Source organism: Hydra vulgaris, chromosome 02 (assembly GCF_038396675.1).
Source record: "Hydra vulgaris chromosome 02, alternate assembly HydraT2T_AEP".
Lineage (NCBI taxonomy): Eukaryota > Metazoa > Cnidaria > Hydrozoa > Anthoathecata > Hydridae > Hydra > Hydra vulgaris.
Genome location: NC_088921.1, coordinates 58311650 through 58335530, shown reverse-complemented (window position 1 = coordinate 58335530; position 23881 = coordinate 58311650). Strand labels below are relative to the sequence as shown.

Below are 23881 nucleotides of genomic sequence, written 5' to 3'. Positions count from 1 at the left end.
GAATAAAAGAAGACTGGGAAGTTCTTTATGAACGAAAGAAATAACATTTCCATACAATTTAAAATATCACTAAAATAAATAATGACGGTGTATTTAAAGTTCAAACATTTCGCCTAAAACCTACCCAGTGCCAACTATTTCAAAGAAACAGCCGGTTCGGTTGACCGGAAATAAAGCCGCAATACCAATTTTTTTAATCCGAATATATTTAGCATATATATTCAGAGAAAACGAACATGTACAGCATGACATATACGAAAAAGTCATATGTTATATGACTTATACGAACATTTATGAATAAGTCATATAAAAATACTAAAATGTGATTTCTATATTTTATTTATAACAGTACACAAAAATAATTTTTTTGTTAGGCTAGTACATAGTAAATAATTTGTTTGTTAGGCTGCATATATTAGAAATAAATTCGCATTTCCTCTATTAGTTTTTTAAGTAAGTGCGCTTGAAATAGTTAATCTATATCTTTACATTTGTGATCGGTGAACTAAATCAAAGACTGCAAAAATCGGTTTCAGCGTCGATTTGATTTAAAACCAATTATCAACTGTTACAAGAAAATACAGTTTAAATATAAATTTTTTTCGGATTTGAATAATTTTCGATATATTATTGTCGTTGCCGTAAATTTTTTTAGTCTTCATTTTAGCTTTTTTGTATGTTTATTTAATGTATTATCTATGTACTTTACAATGCAGTTTTAACTTAACTGTTCGTAAAAATATAAACAATTTTCAGTTTTTTTTTTAAAACAGCTTGTTTTGTTTTTGGTGAAACACATGAAACGTGCAGAAAGAGATAGCGACTTGTTGCCGCTTCATCGAATTCTCACAGTCACGTGAATTTTATTAATTACGTCAAGTAGTAATATTATTCTCGTCCATATGACTGACTATGGGTCAACATTATTAGCTTGGTAAAGTCTAAAAGATTTTAGTTTCTGTAGAATTTTTACTTTTTGCTGAGGAAAAAATTTGAAATCAATTTATTAGTGGCCTCATTTTCTGCACAAAGTCAATCACAATTAACATTTTTTGTAAACTTAATTTAATATGATTTTTGATTTAAAGCATCCGCTCAGTGAAAAACGGCTACCTACTGAATGAAAAACAGTTTTTCAAAATAGAGTACGAGACTCAAAAATCTCGATGTAATGGAACCACGAATAATTTTTCAAATAGTCATTCTTTTACTTTGTTTTAAAGCAAATAAATCCGAAACATTGAAAGAGGTTAAAGACTTTTTGAAAACTTATAACGAACAAGCAGATAAACTTCAACACGATGACACAGTTGCATCTTGGAACTATGAAATTGATATGTCAACCGAAAATAAAAAAGAAACCTCGCGTATCAGTGGTCTGGTTTCCAAATTTTCTCAAGAATATAAAGATAAAGCTGAAATTATACTTAAAAATATCAACGGAGATATACCATCCTCTTTAATACGTCAACTTAAACTCATAACAAGAACCTCCTCAAGTAAAGACAGCAACGAAGCAAAACTAATTGCAGAACTTCTCTCAAATATGACGGCATATTATAGCAGAACAGAGGCAAGCTTCTAAGCTAATATATATATATATATATATACATACATACAGACACACATACATATATATATATATATATATATATATATATATATATTTATATATATATATATATATATATATATATATATATATATATATATATATATATATATATATATATATACATACGTACATATATGTATATATATACACATATATATATGTATATATATATATATATATATATATATATATATATATATATATATATATATATATATATATATATATATATATATACATATATATATAAATATCTTTTGTTAAAAGTTAAAATATTAATTATAATAAATAAATTTAAAATATTAATTAAAAAAATAAAAAGCATAAACATTACTTTCATAGTTTATATATAGTTTTTTTATTTAACATTTGTTAACATAATAATTTTTCAAAACTTTTTTGAACACTTAATAGATTGTTAAAAAGATAGATGGAGAAGAGTACCATTTCAAACTTAACTCTCACTTACTTCCTTTGATGTCACAAGTTGAAGTTGAAAATCTTGGAAACATGAGATGGGCTTGGAGAGTTTGGCGTGAAGCAGTAGGAATAAAAAACAAACCGTTGTACGTCAAGTTTGTAGAGTTAGCAAATAAAGCCGCTAGAGAAAATGGTTTTGACGATTTTGGTGACTATTGGAGAAAAGAATATGAGGTAGAAAATTTGGAAAACATGATCGAAGATATTCTTATGGAAATGATGCCTCTATATAAGAAACTACATGCTTTTACTAGATACAAGCTTCAGTAAGTTATATTATTATTTTACATTTTTAAAACAACAAAAACTATTTGATCATCTTCTTTGCAGAGGTATTGCTACACATAGAGGTGGTACTACATATAGAGTTGCTGCTACAAATAGTGGTGTTGCTGCAAATAGAGGTGCTGCGAGTAAAGTTAAAATAACACGCAGTTTACAATAATTTTTTTTTTTTTTTTCTTTCAATTATTTCAAATAAAAAATTTTCAATTATTTCTTTTTTTCTTTGAGTAAGTCGTGTTCTTTTTTATATTAGTATATTTCTATTCTTTTTTCTTTGTACTAAGCTCCAAAATATGATGCTAGTAAATACTTGTTTAAATATAATCAAATCAACATTTTTCCAAAGTTTCTGTTACATTTTTAATTTAATGAAATAACAGGAATTTTCTTTAATTTGAAAAAATAACAGACCCTGGATTGATTCCTAATGTTGGTATCCTGCCAGAACTTGGCTGCGGTTTCCATCTTGGGTCCATATAGGTTTACCATCGGGTATTCAGTATGGATATCCACTAAGTTTTATAATTTAAAACAGCAATGGTCTAAAGTTAGTTTGCTAACTTGACCCATATAGAAAACCGCTAAAATACGGCCGACGTTTCCATCTGAAAACTATAAAGTTTAATCCGCATAACACATCTTGCAAAACTACCTTTAAGCTGTTGAACCTACACAAAAGTAAAATCTTTTGTTGCATTTGTAATTTAAAATAAATAACTGTTAAGACTAGGTTGTTTGAGCACCTGTTCAAACTAATTTTTGATCATATAACATATACATACGTAGTCTGAAAATTCTGCGGTCTCCGTCTCCTCGATAGTTGTACAAGTTAAAATTATTTCCGACGTTGTTAAAACTACGTTTTAAGCCCCTCTTTTTTTGATACAATATTGTTTTTAATATGCGTTTAAAAAAGACTCTTCTTATAGGTATTGTGGTTTATCCTCCTCCGGCTAATTGATATATAGAGGCCACGCACACAGGCCCGCAAAGATAACTTTAGCTGATTAAAGAGTATCAAAAATCGCTTCAACGGACCAGAAATAAGTTTTAGGAAAAACGAAGTAAATAAGAATGAAAATTAGAAGTATTCGAGTAAGAAAGATTGCATAGAGAAAGCGGATAGATTTTACGAGTACACTAGTTGTTATAATGTACAATAATAAGTATTGTATATTGAAAGTATTTTTCAATACTTTTTTTCAAGGCTCTGCTTATTTAAACTGACAGTTTTAAGTTTCCTTGGCAGCACATGTGGTTTTAATAATTGAATTTTTAATTTCACTTTAATTTCAAATATTAAAACATGTATGTATGTATGTATGTATGTATGTATGTATGTATGTATGTATGTATGTATGTATGTATGTATGTATGTATGTATGTATGTATGTATGTATGTATGTATGTATGTATGTATGTATGTATTTATGTATGTATGTATGTATGTATGTATGTATGTATGTATGTATGTATGTATGTATATATTAAATTTGTTAAAGTTTAGAAATCAACTGCAAGAAAACTGCAGTTTGCAAATAGTATTAACTGACCGTGGGCACCTTAATGTTGGGCACCTGTTACAAACTTTTATTCTTAAGCGCAAATTGCATTCAAATACAAAAAATTAAAGTTAACATAGATAGAATATTATCTTATTAAAAATATACAATTGGATCTCCTAGCAAACATTACACTATTTCACTAAACAAGATTGAGTGTTTGTATCATGACGCCACAATAAAACGCCACGCATAAATATCTGTACATTTTTCAGCGGATGGATTTTTTGAAAGGAAACAATCAGCAAACTTACAACTTAACTTGCAGATTAAATACATTAATTAGTTATAACCGATTAGTTGTATAACTTTGCGCACTCTAACATCCAGCGATATCTGTCCGCTATCTTTATGATATCTTTCTAACTCGACTTCTTCTGTCTTTCACTCTTATATTCTTCAATATTTTTAAACTCAGTTACTCTTGGTCCGTCGAAGCGGGTTATGATGCTTTTAGTGATCTGAATTCGTCTTTGCAGGCCTTGGTATGTGGCCTCTATATGGCAATTAGCCGGAGGAGAATAAACCACTTTACACCACTTTACTTGTATATCACATCGTAAATGAAGTTAATTATTATTTATAATAAATAATAAAATTTATTGTTACTCATATTATTATTAGCTCAATTTTTTTTTGTATTATTAAATTTTCTCTTCATTTTTTCTTTTTTTATTTCTACTTGTCTTTTTCTTTATTTTTTTCTTGGTTGCTGTCACTCTATTGACTAATTTTTAAATTTATGAGTGACACGTGACCAATTTCTGTAAACTTTATTAATATGGTCGAATAATATTTTTACTTATTTTTAATTAAAAAAAAAAAAAGTATTAAAGTAAAGAAATATCGCAATATTATTACATTAATTTCAGCTTTAAACTTTTGTTTGAAATTGAAATGAGTTTAATATATTTGCCATTTATGCATGGAAATTTATAAAACAAACTCCATTGTTTAAGGGTTCTTTATTTGATTTCCTTGAAATTTATTAGATGTTGTATTTGAAATTTTTTATTTTAATTATATTTTTTAAAATATTTTAAAAATATTTTAAAACCTGTTTTCAAACAACACTTTTCATTTATACTTTGTTTAATTTAATAATAAAATTTGTAATAAAAATTAATAATAAAATACTGGCACACAAAAATTATGCGTTGGTAAATATTTATTTCACGTAAATATAATATACTGATCATTTTCATAACTTTTGGACGCCTCTCATTTTACTGTAGACAAATCAACAACCATAGCACGCTAAGTAGTTTTTAGGCATGAAAATTAATGTTATGAAGTATTTCTTTATTTTTTTAACCAGCTAAAAATATGGAGATATAATAATAATAAGTGGAAGTTTTGGCGAGGAGGGGAAGAGGAGTTGGAAATCACATCGGGGAGAATAGGTTAGATACAGTGTGAGGAGAAAAAATATACGATTTTAGGTTTTTATCAAGAGTAAGTAGCTTAAATTGCTTGGAAATTATTTTGTTTTTCTTTAATCTCATTCAACAGAAATATATACAACGATGAGAAAAAAATAAAAGAAATCTAAAAAATTATACTCCATTTTGATATATTCATCTTGAGCATTTGTATACTAATAAACGTTTTGTTTTCTTGATGAAATTACATGTTAAAACTTGTTTTTAAAATATGAACTTAAAGTTATTATTTGCATAATCTGATCACGTGAGCTTAATTTCCTTTCAATATTATATCAATATAGTATAAATTATATTGATATAGTGCATAATATAACATAATTTATTTATAACAGTTATAAACAAATTATAATCAAATTATATTGATATAGTGTTAAACATTTGATTTAGTATATATTGTAATAATATAATATTAATTGTATTGATACACACCATATATACATGGTAAACAAAATATTAAAATAATAAAGTTTAGGGTCCAAAATGGTTTTCCTTTAACAGTAACTTATCGGAAGTTTTTATCCAAATTATACATGAATAAATATATTCATATTAAGTTTCACATTAAAAAAAATTAAAAACTACACACTTGTTTTAAACAAATTTTATATTTTGCTTTAGTTTTGATTTGATATTTGATTCAGTGACGAATCTAGATTAAGGAAGAGGAGAGGCGGGAGGGGTTGATTTTATGCATTCCCCTCCTCCCCCCCCCCCCCCATCCTTCCCACCAGAATTTGAAAGAAATATCTAAGGAATGATATATTAGAAACTTAAAAAAAATATCTTTGGAATGGAGGACCTTATTTTTATTCTTAGGAGATGCAAATGTGATACAAAATACAAAAATATTTCAACATCACGATCTTAACTGCAAATGTTTTTTTTACTCGATATTTTTATCTTCGTTTTCGGAATGTGAAATTTAATAAAATTTTTGAAATGTTCTACAGTATTTCAACTTATGTTATAGTATTATATTTTATGTTAAAACGCTTTAAAAAAACATGCATTAAAAAAGTATGCAGCAATACAAAAAAAAACAAACGGTTTTTTAATTTTATTATGCGTTTTTCAAAGTGCCTGAGGCTATTTTATCTAAAATGTTTTAACCATTTTAAACTGACATACTGTCATAAAAAATAAACTAAACAAAAGTTTTCTTTAAAAAAATGGGGTCCCGAAAACTGCGACAAAAGCTAAAGCTAAAGACGTCCCTGTATATATAAATATATTTAATTTTTCTAAAGGAATTTTAAAAAATATATGTATTATATATAAAATATATAGAATAAATATTAGGATTTTTTGATTTTTTAATAGAAATCTTTTTTGAGGAGTTATATACATTACATGAAATTTTTTTCCTACACGCAATTTTTAAATCTACATTTTTACATTTGAATGAATCATTTGAGTGTAAAAAAAATACTCACACAAAACACAAAAACACCGAGTTTTTTTACTACACTACGCTAAATTGTATATTTATAATACTTTGGCTAACATTTTTATTACTTTAACAAACGTTTATAATATTTTAGCAAACACTTAGGAAACAGCTCGTTAGAAGGTAAAAATTTAATTCCTCAGCATTTGCTAGGAATGTGGGGTCAAAATTGGGTGCATCTTTTCAATATGATGTGTCCTTTTCCGAATAAAACTATACCTGACGTGACTGGTGAAATGAAAAAGCGTTCATGGACAAATATCGATTTATTAAAACAAGCTGAAGAATTTTTTGTTTCTATAGGTAAGTGAATATTTTTTTAACTATTTCTTTCTATATGTAAACTTAAATTTTCCTAACAAAAATCTTATATTCAAAATAATGTTTTTTTTTTAAAATTTATTTGACGAGGAAAGAAAAGTATTTTATTGTGTTTTTGTTCTATCCTCACATTTTTTTGAAAACTCTTTTCCGTGTTTTTTTGCTCAATATTTATGTCATTTAGCTACGTTATTAGCAACTTCCGAGAAAGTTAAAGCTATTTTAATATTTAAATATCAAATTTTTAAGAATTTTATAGAAAATATTTGGAATAAAATTCTTAAAAATCGGAAAATATATTTTGTTTTTAGAATAAAAACTCTAAACTACCCCATTTAGATTAATGTACAAAGTTCTATTCAAATTCAAAGTTCTGTGTAATTATTTAAAAAATTTATAATTATATTTTATTTAATTTTTTCGTTCTTTTAATTTTTAAATTTCTAACAAGGTTTGTTTTCTAGTGCTTAAAAAAGTTTGATTTGAAGGTTGAAAGTTTGTTGCTGTAATTAACTTAGCAGTTTTTCAGATTAACTTAAAATACATTTAGACATTAAATGAAAAATATTTTATTCAATTTGAAAAACAGGGTCGTCCATAAATTACGTCACGCAATTTTTAACCGGTTTTGACCTTCTCCCCCTCCCCCTCCCCCTCCCTCGTCACAAAATCGTAACACCTAAGAAGCAAGTTTTGTATGAGTCGTCACAAAACCACCAACCCCTTCCCCCTAACAGCGTGACATAATTTATGGACGACCCCTAACCCGTTTAATAAGACTAATTTATTTTAACTTGTTCTAGTTTATTCTGATTTGGTTTATTATTGAAACCTTTATTTCTTTTCCAAATATTTATAGTGTTTAACATAATCAAAATTGCATAATATTTTAGATTTATTTTTGTGTGGATATTATTAAAAAACCTAAAATGAGGTTGACTTTTTTGGAAGTCGATAAAGTCGATAACAATAAAGTCGCTAAAAAAATTTCGAAATCGTTGTAAAATTAGATTCGTGTAAAAACCGAAAAGCCAGTACAATAATGTAAGTGCTAACTACAGTGTAATCTTTGGTTTACTACAATTTTATCTCTCTAGCAGTAAAACTAATTTTAAAAATAGTTATATTAAGCATAATTATTTGACATAAAATACACAATATAGTAGTAGAAATATGTTTAATAACAAATTCGTAATATTTTGTTGGTCTTCTTATATTTTGTTGATCTTCTTTTTTTTTTAATTTTTGCACAAAAATAATTTGCTATGCCACTTGCCAACCAGCAAACATGCTATAGCGGCTTTTTAGTGGTCCTATATAAACATTTTGAGCGGAACGCTGTAGCTTTTCTTATCGGTTACTTAATGGACCGATAGTGGCAGCGGCCAAAAGTGGTTAACCAATGATTAGCTACCATTAATTTGTCAGTAAGTTATCGGCTTGCCATTTACAGCGGCTGCCACTAATGGTTCGCTTACTAATCGATGAGCAAAACTCAAATGAACCTCTAAAAAATGTCCAATGCAAATAAATAAGTCACTGCAAATCCACTAAAATAATATTTGCTGGGTATAAATGCAAAAATAAAGTCATTTCTTTCAAAAGTATATTTTGGTTTGAATGCCAAATAACATAATTTTCAATAAATTGGTTCATATTTATGACCTTATTTTGGAAAATTTGTCTTTAGAATAAATCCCTACACTTTTTATGGGGTTTTAATCCGAGGAATTTGTTAAAAAAACAAGGTGAAGGTTGCAAACTTTGCTAAATTTGATATAAAAAAAGCCGGACAAAAATTCTCTCTGTATTCATTTTGACGGTAAGACCTTCAAAACATATTTTGATGCAACTTTTTGATACAACTTTGGTTCAAGCAAAAGAAAAAAAATATAGGATTAAGATTAAATTTTGGTTCCAAAAACAAAAATACCGACTTCTTTATGTAGACATTATTTTTAAGCATTATATCTTTGAGCCTAAAATGGTTCGCTTTGGTGACAAAAGAGTGGCAGCGACAAAAGAGAATAGCGTAAGACTTAATAATCTCTTATTCATAAAGTTAAAACATATGATCCTGATCCTGAAGATGAAAAAACTTACCTAACTTCTTTTAATTGTTAGAAGGAACTGTTTTGAAAGGTGCTGAAATCAAATTTTGAAATACTGTCAGGCCTGTATTACTAAAAAACGCAATGTGATGAATAACAAACAAGATTTTACTGAACTAACCATGCAGTTTTTATCCCTTTCTGCGAATTTTAAAAATAAAAATTGGAGCTGTTAATAATTTTATATTTTTAAGCAAGAGTCAACAATACCTCAACCTTAAGCTTTTATCTAAAAAAATTTTAAAAACTAAAGTCTACAGGCAGATTTGAAACTCATTATCAATGTTTTTATACAATGTAGACTTTCAAGCACATAAATCTGAGCTCCTGCTTCTGATGTAAAAGCTATTGTTCAGATGAAAGAACGTTGAAGCGTTTGCTCTAAACCTGAGGCAGTTGACTGTTCCCTTGGTTCTTTTAGATAAAAGTACTTCTATGGAGAAAAAAGCAGCCAAAAGATGCCAAAAAGCAGATTTCAGATGGCAAATGTTTATTTTTTAAACATTCAGGAAAAGATCAGAGTGATACTTTCAATATTATTGATAAAATGAAGATCCCCTTTGATTGATGAGTTTTTTTATCTAATTTTTTAATGATAAAGTTAGATAATCAGAGAAACTGGTTGTAATTTTTACTCAAATATTGAGTAAAAAATGCTTGGCTGTTAATTTTTATGTTGGTGGTATTTATAAAAAAACTTTCAAGTCAGAAGTTTGTTATTTAATTAACTACATAGTTGCTAATGCCTTTTTTTTGATTTATGTGGAAAAAAAATTGGAAAAAAGTGTGTGTGGGGGCGGAGTAGTTTTTTGATTTGAGCCCTGGCCCCTCAATCTCCACCGTTGTTTCAACTGATCAAGTGATGTAAAAACCCAAAATTTTAAAAACGGGTTTTAAAATAATTTTGACTGAATGAACTTATGCAATAGTAAAATTATGAAGTTTTGCTTTATTCTAGCGTAACTTTTTACTTTTTTCCTCTCGTAAATATTGTTTATTCCAAAAAAATAGGTAAAAAACTGATGGCACACCCTTTTAAGTTAAAAATATAAACAGCAAACTACAAAGAAAAAAAATTCAAAAAAATATTGCTAATATTGCTGCATTAAATATTTTAAGTAATGCTGTGCAACAATAACTTAAGCGATGTTGTTGCCTAAATCATTTAAGCAATTTTGTTGCATCAATGCTGCATCATTTAAGCAATTGTGTTGGATGTTTAATTTTGCTTTTAATTTATAAAAGTAAAAATTTTAGGATTAGACAAAATGCCAGAATCATTCTATAACCGCTCATTAATCTCAAAGCAACAAGGAAAGAAATCTGTTTGTCATCCGTCGTCTTGGGATTTAGGAAACGGCGATGTGAGGTCTGGTTTCAAAGTTTAATGCTTTTCAATACAATAACAATTAAAATTTTTAAAGATTTTTAAAAGACTTTAATTTTTTGCTTTTAGGCTAAAAATGCCATGTATGGGAATTTCACAAGGCGATTTTATAACAGTGCATCATGAAATGGGTCATATAGAGTATTATCTTATGTATAAACACCAGCCGTCAGAATTTCGCACGGGTGCAAACCCTGGATTTCATGAGGCTGTCGGTGATACAATTGCTTTATCAGTTATGATTCCAGAACATTTAGAGTCTATTGGGTTGCTTAAAGGAATGTCAGGTGACGAAGGTAACATACTTTACTTCAAATCTATATGTTTTCCGTCTATATGTTTTCAAATATATATGTATTCAAATCGATAATTTTTTAAAAAGTGTTTATGTAGAACTTCGCGATTATCAATTCATTAGTTAATTTTTATAAAACAATTTTAGCGTACAATATTTCTTCAAATAATGGGTAAAAAAATGTGGTAAAATGATGGGTAAAAAAATGTGGTAAAATGATGGGTAAAAAAATGGGGTAAAATGATGGGTAAAATAATAGGTAAAATAAGAAATATTATTTGGTGTAAAAAGTGTTTTAAGTCTAATAAAATTGGTTATGACAAAATTTAAGTTAAATATATATATTTTTTTTTAATTAAAAAAAAACTTTTATTCTAATTTAGAAGAAGAAATTAACTTTTTATTAAAGCAAGCTTTACAAAAAATCTCATTTCTACCATTCTCGTTTATCATTGATAAATGGAGATGGTCTGTATTTCGAGGAGATGTGAAGCCAGACAACTACAATACTTACTGGTGGGAACTCAGTCGAAAATACCAAGGAATGAAAGTTCCAATCGTAAGAGCAAACGATTCTCAACTTTTTGATGCCGGCACATTTTTTCATGTTGCACACAATACAGAATATTTGAGGTATTTTATTAGTAATGTCCTACAGTTTCAGTTTCATGAAGCGCTATGCGATGAGTCTGGACATAAAGGAGCCTATCACAAATGTTCTATTCATAAATCCAAAGCAGCTGGTAGAAAATTAAGGTACATCATATGCAGATTATTTTTCTGATTTATATTTAAACTAAGTTGATTATGATATTGATTGAGTTGACTTTTATACTAATCTTTATTGTGCTCTTTGTAAATTTTAGAAACATGCTTGAGTTAGGTAAAGAAAAACCATGGCCAGAAGCTTTGGAGGTTTTAGCTGGAACTCGTCATCTTTCTTCAAAAGCTATACTTGATTACTTTAAACCATTAGAAAATTGGCTTGATCAGCATAGAGAGGCAAACGGATATGATCTAGGATGGGACGATTCTGATATAGACATGCAAAAAATGTCATAAATTATTCAAAATAACGTATGAATAGCTTTTCAATTATAATTTGCATCTGCAATGCTTCTGACTCGAACTGATGACTAATTTGGTTATGACTCCTTGAAGTTGAGAAAACTGGATCTTGAATTGAAAACTGAAGCTTTAATTAATAAATTAAGAAAAAAAAAATTTATGCAGATTATACTTAAATGTTTCCAAATTGTTAGTTAGAAAGTATTTATCAAAATTATATTTTTCGAAATTTTTTTACATACTTATGTATTATATTACGTTTAACATATCAATGGTATGCAAACTATATCAACTAAATTGACAAAAAAAAGTTTAGTAAAATGCATTTTGATAGACAAAAATCCGTTAAAATGATTTTCATTTTAACCACCAACTTAAAACGTTATCTAAAGAAAAAACACAGTTTTTCATTTAATACATATTATTACTTCACTTAGTAGTAATTTACCATTGTGATTTTGAAATATGAAAATTAAAAACACCCAAAACAGTTTTATTTATAACATCAAAATGGATTTGTCAGATTTAGTTGATTTTTTCTTTACACTATGTATTTTTTATCATATATATTCAAATATGTTTTATAAAGTACATGTTTTCTATATTTAAGAGATATAAAACTAAACACCAAAATGTTCTTGTTACAAATAAGCAAACCAAAACACATACATTTATAAAAAATATAGAGTAATATAGGTAAATATTTATAATAAAAAGGTAGTTTAAATACGGGTTAACTAAAGTTGCGGCTTTTAGTATGCCCAGACACAGTGCCGTGGTTACTAGGTCCGAGGTCTTAGTAACCACAGTACTTTGAGGGGTGTAAGGGAGCCTAGCCACGGCTCTGCTCAGATATTTCATCTTTATTTAAACGTCTTATATAGCAACCATACAATTTTTTATTGCAATTTTTAAAATGTGTTTGTTAACTTTAATAATTAAAAACCTGTACATAAATAATAGTTTTACATAAAATTTAATTAACTCGTTTAAAAAAATTATTTTTATACTTAAAGTTCCATATAACATGCTGAAAACGTTTTAGTTAATAAGAACTTTGTTTTACGTATACAAGTATTTAATATAAACTAGGTATTCAAAAATATACACTCTGTTCTATACAACGGGTTGGGTAACAAATCTATCCGTTGTTATTGCACCAAGAGATTTTCCGTGAAAACAACGGATTAAGAAGTTAATCCGCTAGTGTATCGAATAATATGTCGCTAGTCGGTTAAAAAAGAGTTATATTAATAAACATTTATTAATATAACTCTTAACATTATAAAAAAAGCTTAATTAAGCTTAGCATTATAAAAGTAACTATAATTAACACCTATTTGATACTTTAGGACTACTAATTATACAAACTAACATGGTTAGGAGACTTATAATGCTCAATTTGTAACGAAGTCTCAAAAACGCTTCAATTAGACATTGAAAACCAATAAAATATTTATATTATTAAATATTTATTCAATAAACAAACTTTCTATTACAATCAAAATAGTTTATTAAGATATAATTTTATTTGTTTTTCAAAACACTCCATTTATGTAAATTACAAACATATATAGACATTTATAACAAAGATTTAAAAGAAATAAATGTTTACCAACTAAACTTAGGTTTGTAATACTGTTATTCGTACGTATGTTCACACTTCAATTCCAGCAAACTGTTGTTTCGTATTTCTTAAAGATAAAATAAATAACTAAAAATATAATAAATTAAATTTGCAACCTAAATGACATGGTCAATACAAAATTAAAACAAAAATCTAATTTTACCGATAACACTATAAGAAACTTTTTTTGTTAATTCTTTATTAAGTAATTTCTAACAGAAATTTTGTTAGTTTATTGATTTCTTGTATCATTTTCTAAAGGTAGAACTTTAATCCAGCAAGGAATTAGTGTTTTTTAAATAAAAATTAAACTATTGACAAATGTATCAAAGATTACCTTATCGAAGGGAACAAATATGCATCTCAGATAGATAAAGTAACAAATATGCATGTCAGATAGATAAAGTAACAAATATGCATGTCAGATAGATAAAGTAACAAATATGCATGTCAGATAGATAAGGTAGTAAATATGCATGTCAAAAAGAATTGCAATTGGCAATATAAAATTTTAAAACTAAATTAAACTTACTGTGTAGTACTAAATGCCAGGTGTCTAAAGTAATTTTAAATTCTAAAATAACATAAACAAGTCATTTATAAACTTAAATGTAACTTACCTATATAAATATTTACGTCAAAAAGAAATGTAGTTAGCGGTATAAAATTCTAAAGCTGAATTAAAATATCAAATTCCACGTGTCAAAAATAACAAAATTTAAAACATTATACCATTTTTAATCTTAAATGTAATTAACGGGACGACTAAAATAAGTGCGAATTTCTAAATACTAAAGCCATTGATAAAATAACTTTATCCCAGCTGATAAAAAGCCATTGATAAAATAATTTTATCCCAGCTGATAAAATGGTTATTTTATCAGTTGGAAATGAATGTATATTTGTTATTATATATTTAATATTATTGTTATTATATATATAATAATATATATATTATATATATATTATTATATATTTTGCTTTATTTACAATATTGTAACTTTTGTAGCACATTTTGTAGCACATTTTGTAGCACATTTTGTATCACATTTTGTAGCACATTTTGTAGCACATTTTGTAGCACATGCTACAAAAAATTAAGTATCTGCTACATATTCTTTTTCGAAGAAGTTTGGTAAGAAGTTTGGTAAGAAGTTTGGTATGAACTTAGAAAAATGTTTTTATAGCGGGCCTAGTAGATTTAAAAAAAACCTATCAAACCTTTGACACAACTTTATATCTGATTAACAAAGAAGTTTTTCTAATGCGTAAATTCAATATAAGCATTGAAAACTACAAAAAAAAAAAAAAAAAAAGAGCAATACAAAAATGAAGTTTAACTAATTTACTTTTTATAAAATAACTATGTTCAAATGAAATTATAACACGACAAAATACATCTTACAGCGCTTATGTCAAACAAGCCTTGATAAAATGGTCGAATACTTAATTACAAAATCGTTCCCGTAAATCAAATGGTACGCGCATACCTATTGATATATATTATCCATAAATTAATTGAAACTTTTTTGAAAACGATTCTACTAAACTCAGTCTGATTACACAAAATTAGATATTATTAGAGATGTCACGAATTGTAATCTTGCCGAATACCGAATATTCGGGTAGGTACTTGGCCGAAGCATTCAATATTAGACTGTCGACTATTTGACGACACTTAATTAAATTTAAAGTTTCCAACCTACTAAATTGAAGTGTTTAATATATAACTACATAATGTATAAAAAAATCATACTCTTCAAACCATTCAAAAGGAATACAAAAATTACCAGCTCACGTATATTTTGCTTTTTAACGTAATTTTAGAAGTTCCTATACATAGATATAGCGCAAAGAACTATAAACTTATGAAAAATGATATCTTCACTCCAAATGATATCTTCAGTCTATCCTGAGCTTAAAAAATTGTTTAACTTTAACGGGAATGTCAATTATACTAATTATGTTGTCTTTTTTATTGATGCGCGTTCCGAAACTAATTTCATTAGTTAAAACACAACAAGTAAAACAAAAATAATTAAATGCTCTGAGAAAGATTAAGTCAGTGAAAGGTTAATCATAGGTAAATGCATTTTTCTATCGTAGATTTGTTTGTAAGTATTTGTTTAACAAGCAACATGTTATTGCATTTGAAAAAAATATTAAACTAATCTTTTAAAGTAATACTTATCAGAATGTCGATTCATAAAAAAAATCAAAGTTCAAAAAAATTTCAAAACAATTAAAAAAAAAAAAGTTTAAAAAAAATTGGAATTTAAAAAAATTAATTTTTATTAAAACATTTCCTGAAAAAAAAAAAGTTAAAAAACATGAGAAAATGAGAGAAAAGTGACCCGTGTGGACCAAAAGTATTGTTCGAAATATCAAAAAGTTCGAGATATTTGGGTTCGAGATGTCGATAGAATTTCAGCCCAAACGAGTACAAAATGTTGTCAAACGAGTACATAATATTGTCAAACGAGTATATAATCTTGTCAAACGAGTACATAATCTTGTCAAACGAATACATAATCTTGTCAAACGAGTACATAATCTTGTCAAACGAGTACATAATCTTGTCAAACGAGTACATAATCTTGTCAAACGAGTACATAATCTTGTCAAACGAGTACATAATCTTGTCAAACGAGTACATAATCTTGTCAAACGAGTACATAATCTTGTCAAACGAGTACATAATCTTGTCAAACGAGTACATAATCTTGTCAAACGAGTACATAATCTTGTCAAACGAGTACATAATCTTGTCAAACGAGTACATAATGTTGGGACCGCAAAAAAAAACTAGTAAAACTAATAAAACTAGTAAAAGTAATGAGTGTCGCGAATTTATGAAACATCGCTTTTATCTAAAATATCTTAAATAATTAAATGTCTCATCTATCAAAATTTATATCATTTGGCTGCAGATAAGCTTGAATCTAAGGGTCATCTGCTGAAATCACCACAAACATTTCTTTATAATTAGTGTTACTTTGTATTAAATAACCATTAAAACAAATTGTATTCATGGTAATGTAATACAGAGTAACATTGCATTAAAATGTCTTGCAATGGTTCTTAAAATCATTTATGTTGTGCCACAATACCAACATTGTTTTTAATTTACAAACTTAAAAACACTTTCAATACAGATGAGTTCGGACTATTTTATAAGTGCCTACAAAAATAACCTACCATTTATCAGGTGAAAAATGTTTAGGAAAATCAAAAATATCAAAGTCAGGCTAACAAGAATGACAGCAGGTAGTGTAACGGGAGAACAATTACCTATGTTTGTTATTAAAAAATAAAAAAAATCAATCAATTCCCTTGCACATATAAGAATCATCTAAAAAGTTAGCTGACGGACACCTTTTTACAGAATAGGAAAATAAAGAAGCTTGACTCATTTTTTCGTATTCAGGATAGGAAAGTGGGCACATCTGGTGGATAACTGTTCTGCCCATCTACACATTGAAGGGCTACGCAATACTAACCTGATATTTCTTTCCCTAAAACCTCATCTGTCAGCCTAATGATCAAATAATACGAAGTCTTAAAGCTCACTATTGTCATGAAATTATGCGTCTATGTATCAAGGCTGTAAATAAGAACGAACCCCCCCTTTTTTTTTTGTTCTCCTCCCAACATGAGCAACATCTTTTGAGTTAATTTTTAAGAAAATTTTTTTCTATAATAACTTTGAAAATTACTTGAAATATATTTTTAATTTAACAATAGCAAAAAAAAAAAAAATATGACACAATTTAGTAAAAGACAATAGAAACCTCAAGATGTAAAAAGAAAGATTAAATATAAGCGCAGATTTAAAATAAAAAGTATTAAAATAATTACTTGTTGAAGTAATTAATCAATAATTATTAATAGCCTTAAGAGTTATTTGTTTTAATCCTGCATAACTATACACGATGTGTAAAATGCTCCCATTTGGAGGACCATGAATTTTTAAAGATCAAAGTGGCTTGATCCGTTACTTATCTTAACAGATTAATTGACTCAAAAATGTTTTAAAAAAATATTTGAAGTTTGGAGTCTGGAGTCCAGTAGTCTCTAAAAATTGGTTGGACTTTGCATTCTTGAATGCTGGTGATCTAGTTCTTCCCATCATGTTTAACATCCAGTGGCAACTCATTTTCATTTTTTTTAAAGGGTCTTTGTTTCATGTAGTTTTTTGATTTACACGGTTCTAGTTCACTTGACCAAGGTTTTGTTACTGAATAACAAAGCTATTAGTGACGTAGAGGTTCCGTTTAATATTTTGGGATTAATGTCGTTATTGTTCCAAACAAAGATCACGAATCTTAAGGGCTGAAGAACAGAAGGGCATTTTGGATAGATAAAATAGATAGATGAATAAAGCAGTTTTTTCAAGTAAACACGAAACAGGGACGGTTGCATTTTTAGATTACACTATTAAAACCTTTTTTTTGGTTTTAATACATTGAAAAGAAAAAAGCTACGAATACAATTGCTTTTAAATAAGTTTTAGAAAATTTTGATTTCGTTGATTTAAGAAAACGTATTTAAAACATTTTATTTTGAAAACTATTAACCCCCTGCAATTAATTTGTTAAAGCTATAATAAATGCTTTGCAGCATTTAGTGTATAAACAACATGGCGGAAGTTTAAAGCTGAAATCTCTTCGCATAATTTCTACTATTTTTATCTTTAAATAAAGTAGTAAGCAATTTCCAAGTGGCCAGTAAAGATTTTTTAACCTCCTATGTTATATGGGACACGTCCGTTCAAAAATTAGTCCACTCAAAATGTTTGCCTTTTTTTTTTTTTTTTTACAGATAGCGTCCCGACTTATTGATTCTTTTTTATTTTTAACATCAATACTATTTTTTGTTTCATCGTAACAATAAAATATATTTACTAATTTATAATGAGATATTTTTTTGATGATGTTCCTTATTATTATATATTTGCTTTTATAGCCTTCACAAAATTAATCTTCGGTATAAAACGCGTTCGCTCTCGACAAAAGCCAGCTTTTTTTATGTTGGGAGTTACTAGAAATCAAAAAAAAAAGAGTTAAAGAGTTGACAGAAGGCTCGAAAAGCTGTAGAGTAAGGAAAAAGTGAAAATGGGAGAGAAATCCAAGGAGTTGAAATGTTCGGGAAAAAAACTTTTACTGTTTACTGCAGTAAAAATATGTGACTTTGCTGAATGAGTCAAGTGAAAACGAGCTACTTTAACAGATGCTAACTTTGTAATCAATAATATATATGATTAAGTCAGTAGTAAACGTCAGGCTAAACTTCAGGCTTGAAGTGGAGCAAGTATTCAATTGTCCCAATTCATTAGAAGACTCAGCATCTATTAAAAGTTAATTGTTTTGTGTGCTTCAAGAAAAAGTTTTGTAAGCAAACGTTACTGCATACTGACAACGCGTCAGTTAGATATTGAGTAAATTGTTCCATTCATTATAAATAAGTTGACCATAACATTTCAAGAACCTAACATTATTTTAAACGAAAATTAAAATTTTCAAATTAATGTAAAATTGTATTGAGCTATAAGTATAAACTGGAGACATGTAAATATTATTTGTTTTTAAAATATATAATAATGACTCGAAATAAAAATTAAAAATATAAAAATTAAAACCATAAAATTCAGGACCGGATCAAGGTTTTTTTGGTATTTAAGTTAAGTAATTTCCTGGTTAAAGTTTTATACTTCATTCTTTTGTATGAATATACCTGTACAGTATGGGGCACTACATTCCAGATTAGTAGAGCTACTTTTAAAGACTGAAATAAAACAATTAATAATTTTATAAATTAGTTGTTTAAATGAAAGATAAATTTTTGGCAACATTTTATTAAAATAGAACCGTTCAATCATGGACTCAAATCTGGGCCAGAAGCTGTAGCAGGTGTTCAGGATAAAGTCGGTAGGCATTTGGCTAAAACACTTCTAAATAAAGGCTTCGAGAACTTCAATACTACTATGGGATTTTGCACAGGTCTTTGGCTCAACATATGCCAATATAAAGTAGTCAAGTGGATTCAGGTCTGGTGAACTAAAGATGTCTTTAAGCTAGAAATCCATGCCAGATGTCTTTAAGCTAGAAATACAAATGTTTTGTTCCAACCATTTCTGTATTTTTTTTAAGGTGTGACACGATGCTCCATCCTGCTAAAACACCAAATTGGTCTATGTAAAGTATGTGATTGACCCTGGGGTTGACACGTGTGTTAAGGATCTCTATGTAGATTTTTGGTCCGGATTTGATAAAATCTGTAAACTTCTTCATGTGCCTGGGTCTGTATGCAGCAATCTATACGGCTGTTTAAAACAGAGTTGACTATAGACAACATCTTCGCCAAGAACAGTATTAGCTGTAGCGCAGTGATTAGAGCGCTTGCTCTATAAGCAAGAAATCCAGAGTTTAAAATGAGCTCTGAGCATATTTCGAACCATCGGTATGAAAGACAGTGTAAACTTCCTAGTTAAATACTCTTCCGCGTTGCTCAATGACGAGATCGTTAGGTTTTCTTGGAGCGCCTAAAATAAATTTTCTTTTAAAAAAAAGCATGCTTTTTTTATAAATATTATAATTTTTTTTACATTTTTCAAGCATTTTAGTTTTTGTAATCAGTGTCTGTAATCAGGTGCCTTTTCACCCTGGTTCTTACCTGGGCCTTTAGGTCCTGCTTTATCACCCTTCGAATCGTTTTCTCACTGACAGACATCTCATTAGCCATCTTCCTCATTTCTCTGGATTTGTTTTTGACAGCTTTGACTGGTTTTTTGGCCCTGGTAAGATTTTTTTCTATCAGCAAACTTATGTTCGTCCCGTCCGGACTTGTTTAAAACAGACTTGTTAATCGCTTCGATATGTGATTTTGGCCATGTCTAACTGCACCATGACCTCCTTAGTGGAGACACTATTAACGTACAGCTCAATTATTGAGTAGTTTCGACTTGACATGTTGAAAAAATTAACGTTTTTTAGTTTGTCTTGAATAATGACCCACAGAACTCTTAAATTAAAATGACCATAGTTTTTTAAAAAGTTTAAATTTTTGGCGTCAAAGTTAGTCCGGAATGTACTCAAAATTGCGCTTGTTAGAATATTTTAACTAAATTTTTAAATAGAACTGCAACTTATGAATACATTTAATGTCTCATCAATAAATCCTTCACCGTTTAAAAGTTTTTACCGTATAAAGATTAGAACCTTCTCAAGACGGTTGTCTTGAGGAGATTTTTGTCAAGTAGGTAAGTTTTCGTAAGGTAGTGTTGGTAGTGGTATGCGTGTGTACGTATTGCAATTTTGCAATATGCAATTTTTTTAGCGTGTAATTAAAAAAAAAAGTTATTGAACCAGTATTTTCAGTCTAGTTTTTTTTCGCAGAAAGTGAAGCAAGCTGGAATGATTAAAAGGTGTCGGTATTTTAGGAAAAGATTTAAAACCTTAGTATTTATGTAAAAACCTTTTATTTGAAAATTATTTATTTTGAAAATCATTAAAATTACTATTTTTTTTGTTGCTATGTTTAGGTTTTTTAAAACCTAAAAACAACAAGTTAACTGTAATCAAAAGCATTAAAAAGCATTTGATTGCAGTTAACTTGTTTGCATTTTATTCGGATCCGTGTTAGAAGACAACCGTAATTTGGTAATTTATTATTTCCTTTTTCCGTTATACAAATAATTTTATAGGTAACAAATTGTTAAGCGGTTTTATTATATTACAGTTTTATTTATTTTATGTAATCTTTTTGATATATTGAAAGTTTATGGCATAGATTATTAATAGATTTTCATCAGTAGAATAAATAGTAAAAATAGAATTTAGCTATTTAGAACTAACAAGTTTAACTCTAAGACACCATTATGTGCGTAGCGAGAGCAAAATAAAAATGGCAAATAGTTCGAAAAGTAACTTACTAGAAGCTTTAAAGACGCATATTAAATCAGATACAGCAGATTCAATTTCAAATGATGGTAAAAATTTAATGTATATTGTCTAAGTTACTTTTTGGTAGATGCAATTTTTTTTGTATTAAGTATTTTTTTTTAATTTATACTCTATGATAATATCTGACTAATTAAATCTTGTGTAGTCTAATTATGAAATCAATTGTAGTTATTTTCATTCTTTTACATTTTAATTTCTTGTTGTAAGATAATATGATAAGATTAAGTTTTTTTTATCTTATTATGGTGATAACAGTAAAATCTCACTGGTTTAATTGAAATTTTACTGTTATCACCATAATAACTTGTAACACCATGTCACATAATAACTTGTAACACCATGTAACTTATATATTATATAAGTTACAATATCTAGTTCACAACTCTTAAGGCTAAGAAAGGTATTTTTTTATGCTTCTTGATTATGTTTTGTTCTGTTTTTTTGATTAATTTAGTTTTGTTTATCAATCTCCAGACATTTAAAAGTTTTAAGTTACTGCTGGATAAAGGAAAAAAAAGAAAAAAGAAAAAAGAAAAGCTAATTGTTATATATTGTTAAATTAACTAATTGTTAAATTTTTTTCTGAATGATAATTTTTAATATACTTTTTTAAGCATTCAGTTATATTAGTTTATTTAAAAAATTTGTACGAAAATTTCAAATTGTTATATATTATTATTAACATTATATATTGTTAATATTTAATGTTAATAAAATCTATACAAAATAAGAGTCAAACTGTTCTAGTTCTAAAAAATATCTATGTTGATCCATACTTTAAAAAAGTAACCAACCAAATATTAGTTTAATGTTATATTTAATTAATTGTTATAATTATTATATATTATTGGAAAAAGGATCAATAAAGTATCTTAATAAGGAAAAAAATATTGAAATTGAACAATTCCTCAAAAATTTTTGACGGTTTAAATACTAATTTTCCAATATTGATTCGTTAAAGAAACTGTGGTCAAAATAAAGTTTTTCTTAACTAAAGTTGTCATAATTTTGTCAATTCCTATCGAAATGCAAATAACTTAGTATCAATTGGTGGATGTAATAGTAGGCTACAAATTTGGTTAACACTCTAACTGCAAAGCATATCCAGTTAGATCAAGGTAATATCAACCACCACCTCAACCGTAAGAAACTGAACACTTTTTTTACAAAAACATGTTTTTTAAAGAAATTAGTAGCTTTAATATGCAAGGCTTTACATTTAAGAAATATTTATGTTGATTTATGGGAGGGGTGTGCCCCCACCTTCATCCCCACCTTAAGAAATATTAAAAAATGTTGAAATGTATTATTTAGTTATTTGGAGATGCATTACTAAAGTATCATATATATATATATATATATATATATATATATATATATATATATATATATATATATATATATATATATATATATATATATATATATATATATATATATATATATATATATATATATATATATATATATATATATATATATATATATATATATATATATATATATATATATATATATGTATATATGTATATATATGTATATATGTATATATATGTATATATGTATATATATGTATATATGTATATATATATATAAATAAATATATATATATATTATGTTATATTATATTATGTTATATATATATATATATATATATATATATATATATATATATATATATATATATATATATATATATATATATATATATATATATATATATATATGTATATATGTATATATGTATATATATATGTATATATGTATATATATATAAATAAATATATATATATATTATATTATGTTATATTATATAAAATATTATCAGTATGATAGCAGTAAAAAAGTGCTACATTATTTGTCTATTAAACTATTTTTTATCTTAAACTTAGGTCTAGACTGTCTTAATATTGTCAAGTCCTATTTTTTTAATAATCTTAGTTTGCAAGAAAAATAGCGAGTTGTTGCATTAGGAGACGATATTTTTGGCAAAGAAATTTCAAATAGAAAATATGTTATATTTTCTATTTAAAATTTCTTCCACTGCAATAAAACAAATAGAAGTTATTTTTAAAAGCTCTTCATTAATGGGGTATAAACTTATTACCAATTTAAAAATGTTTTGCCTAAACAATTTTCTGTTTAAACGAAAATAACATGATCCAAAGTTGCTCTGATGTTACTTAAAATATTTTCAATCAGTAAAAAGTTTTGCAAACACACACAATTGTTTGATTGCAGTTATACTATAAAATGCTGGTCCAAGAGTTGCTTACA

At 27.1% G+C, this 23881-nt stretch overlaps 2 protein-coding genes across 3 annotated transcripts in view; both read left to right on the top strand.

Moving 5' to 3' along the window:
- Positions 1 to 806: 806 nt before the first annotated feature.
- LOC100202515 (angiotensin-converting enzyme) lies at positions 807 to 12255 on the top strand. Its single transcript, XM_065791515.1, has 7 exons — positions 807 to 1573; positions 2030 to 2361; positions 6929 to 7137; positions 10524 to 10635; positions 10723 to 10949; positions 11332 to 11704; positions 11815 to 12255. The coding sequence occupies exons 1-7, from the start codon at positions 1172 to 1174 to the stop codon at positions 12008 to 12010; spliced, it is 1851 nt and encodes a 616-aa protein (XP_065647587.1). The 5' UTR covers positions 807 to 1171; the 3' UTR covers positions 12011 to 12255.
- Positions 12256 to 21327: 9072 nt separating this feature from the next.
- LOC100201390 (uncharacterized protein KIAA0930 homolog) overlaps positions 21328 to 23881 on the top strand; it is a 32570-nt gene continuing 30016 nt past the window's right edge. The window contains exon 1 of one of the 2 annotated variants that reach the window (XM_065791513.1): positions 21328 to 21630. In XM_065791513.1, the coding sequence (XP_065647585.1) occupies positions 21546 to 21630 (85 nt within the window). In that variant the 5' untranslated portion in view covers positions 21328 to 21545. The remainder of the gene's footprint in view (positions 21631 to 23881) is intronic. The other variant, XM_065791514.1, reaches the window with a different exon arrangement.

Excerpts from the sequence above, each read along its gene's own strand:
- LOC100202515 (XM_065791515.1), top strand. The coding sequence starts at position 1,172 with ATGGAACCACGAATAATTTTTCAAATAGTCATTCTTTTACTTTGTTTT. Across the intron at positions 7,138-10,523 it reads AGAATTTTTTGTTTCTATAG|GATTAGACAAAATGCCAGAA; the intron begins GTAAGTGAATAT and ends TAAAAATTTTAG. Across the intron at positions 10,950-11,331 it reads AGGAATGTCAGGTGACGAAG|AAGAAGAAATTAACTTTTTA; the intron begins GTAACATACTTT and ends ATTCTAATTTAG.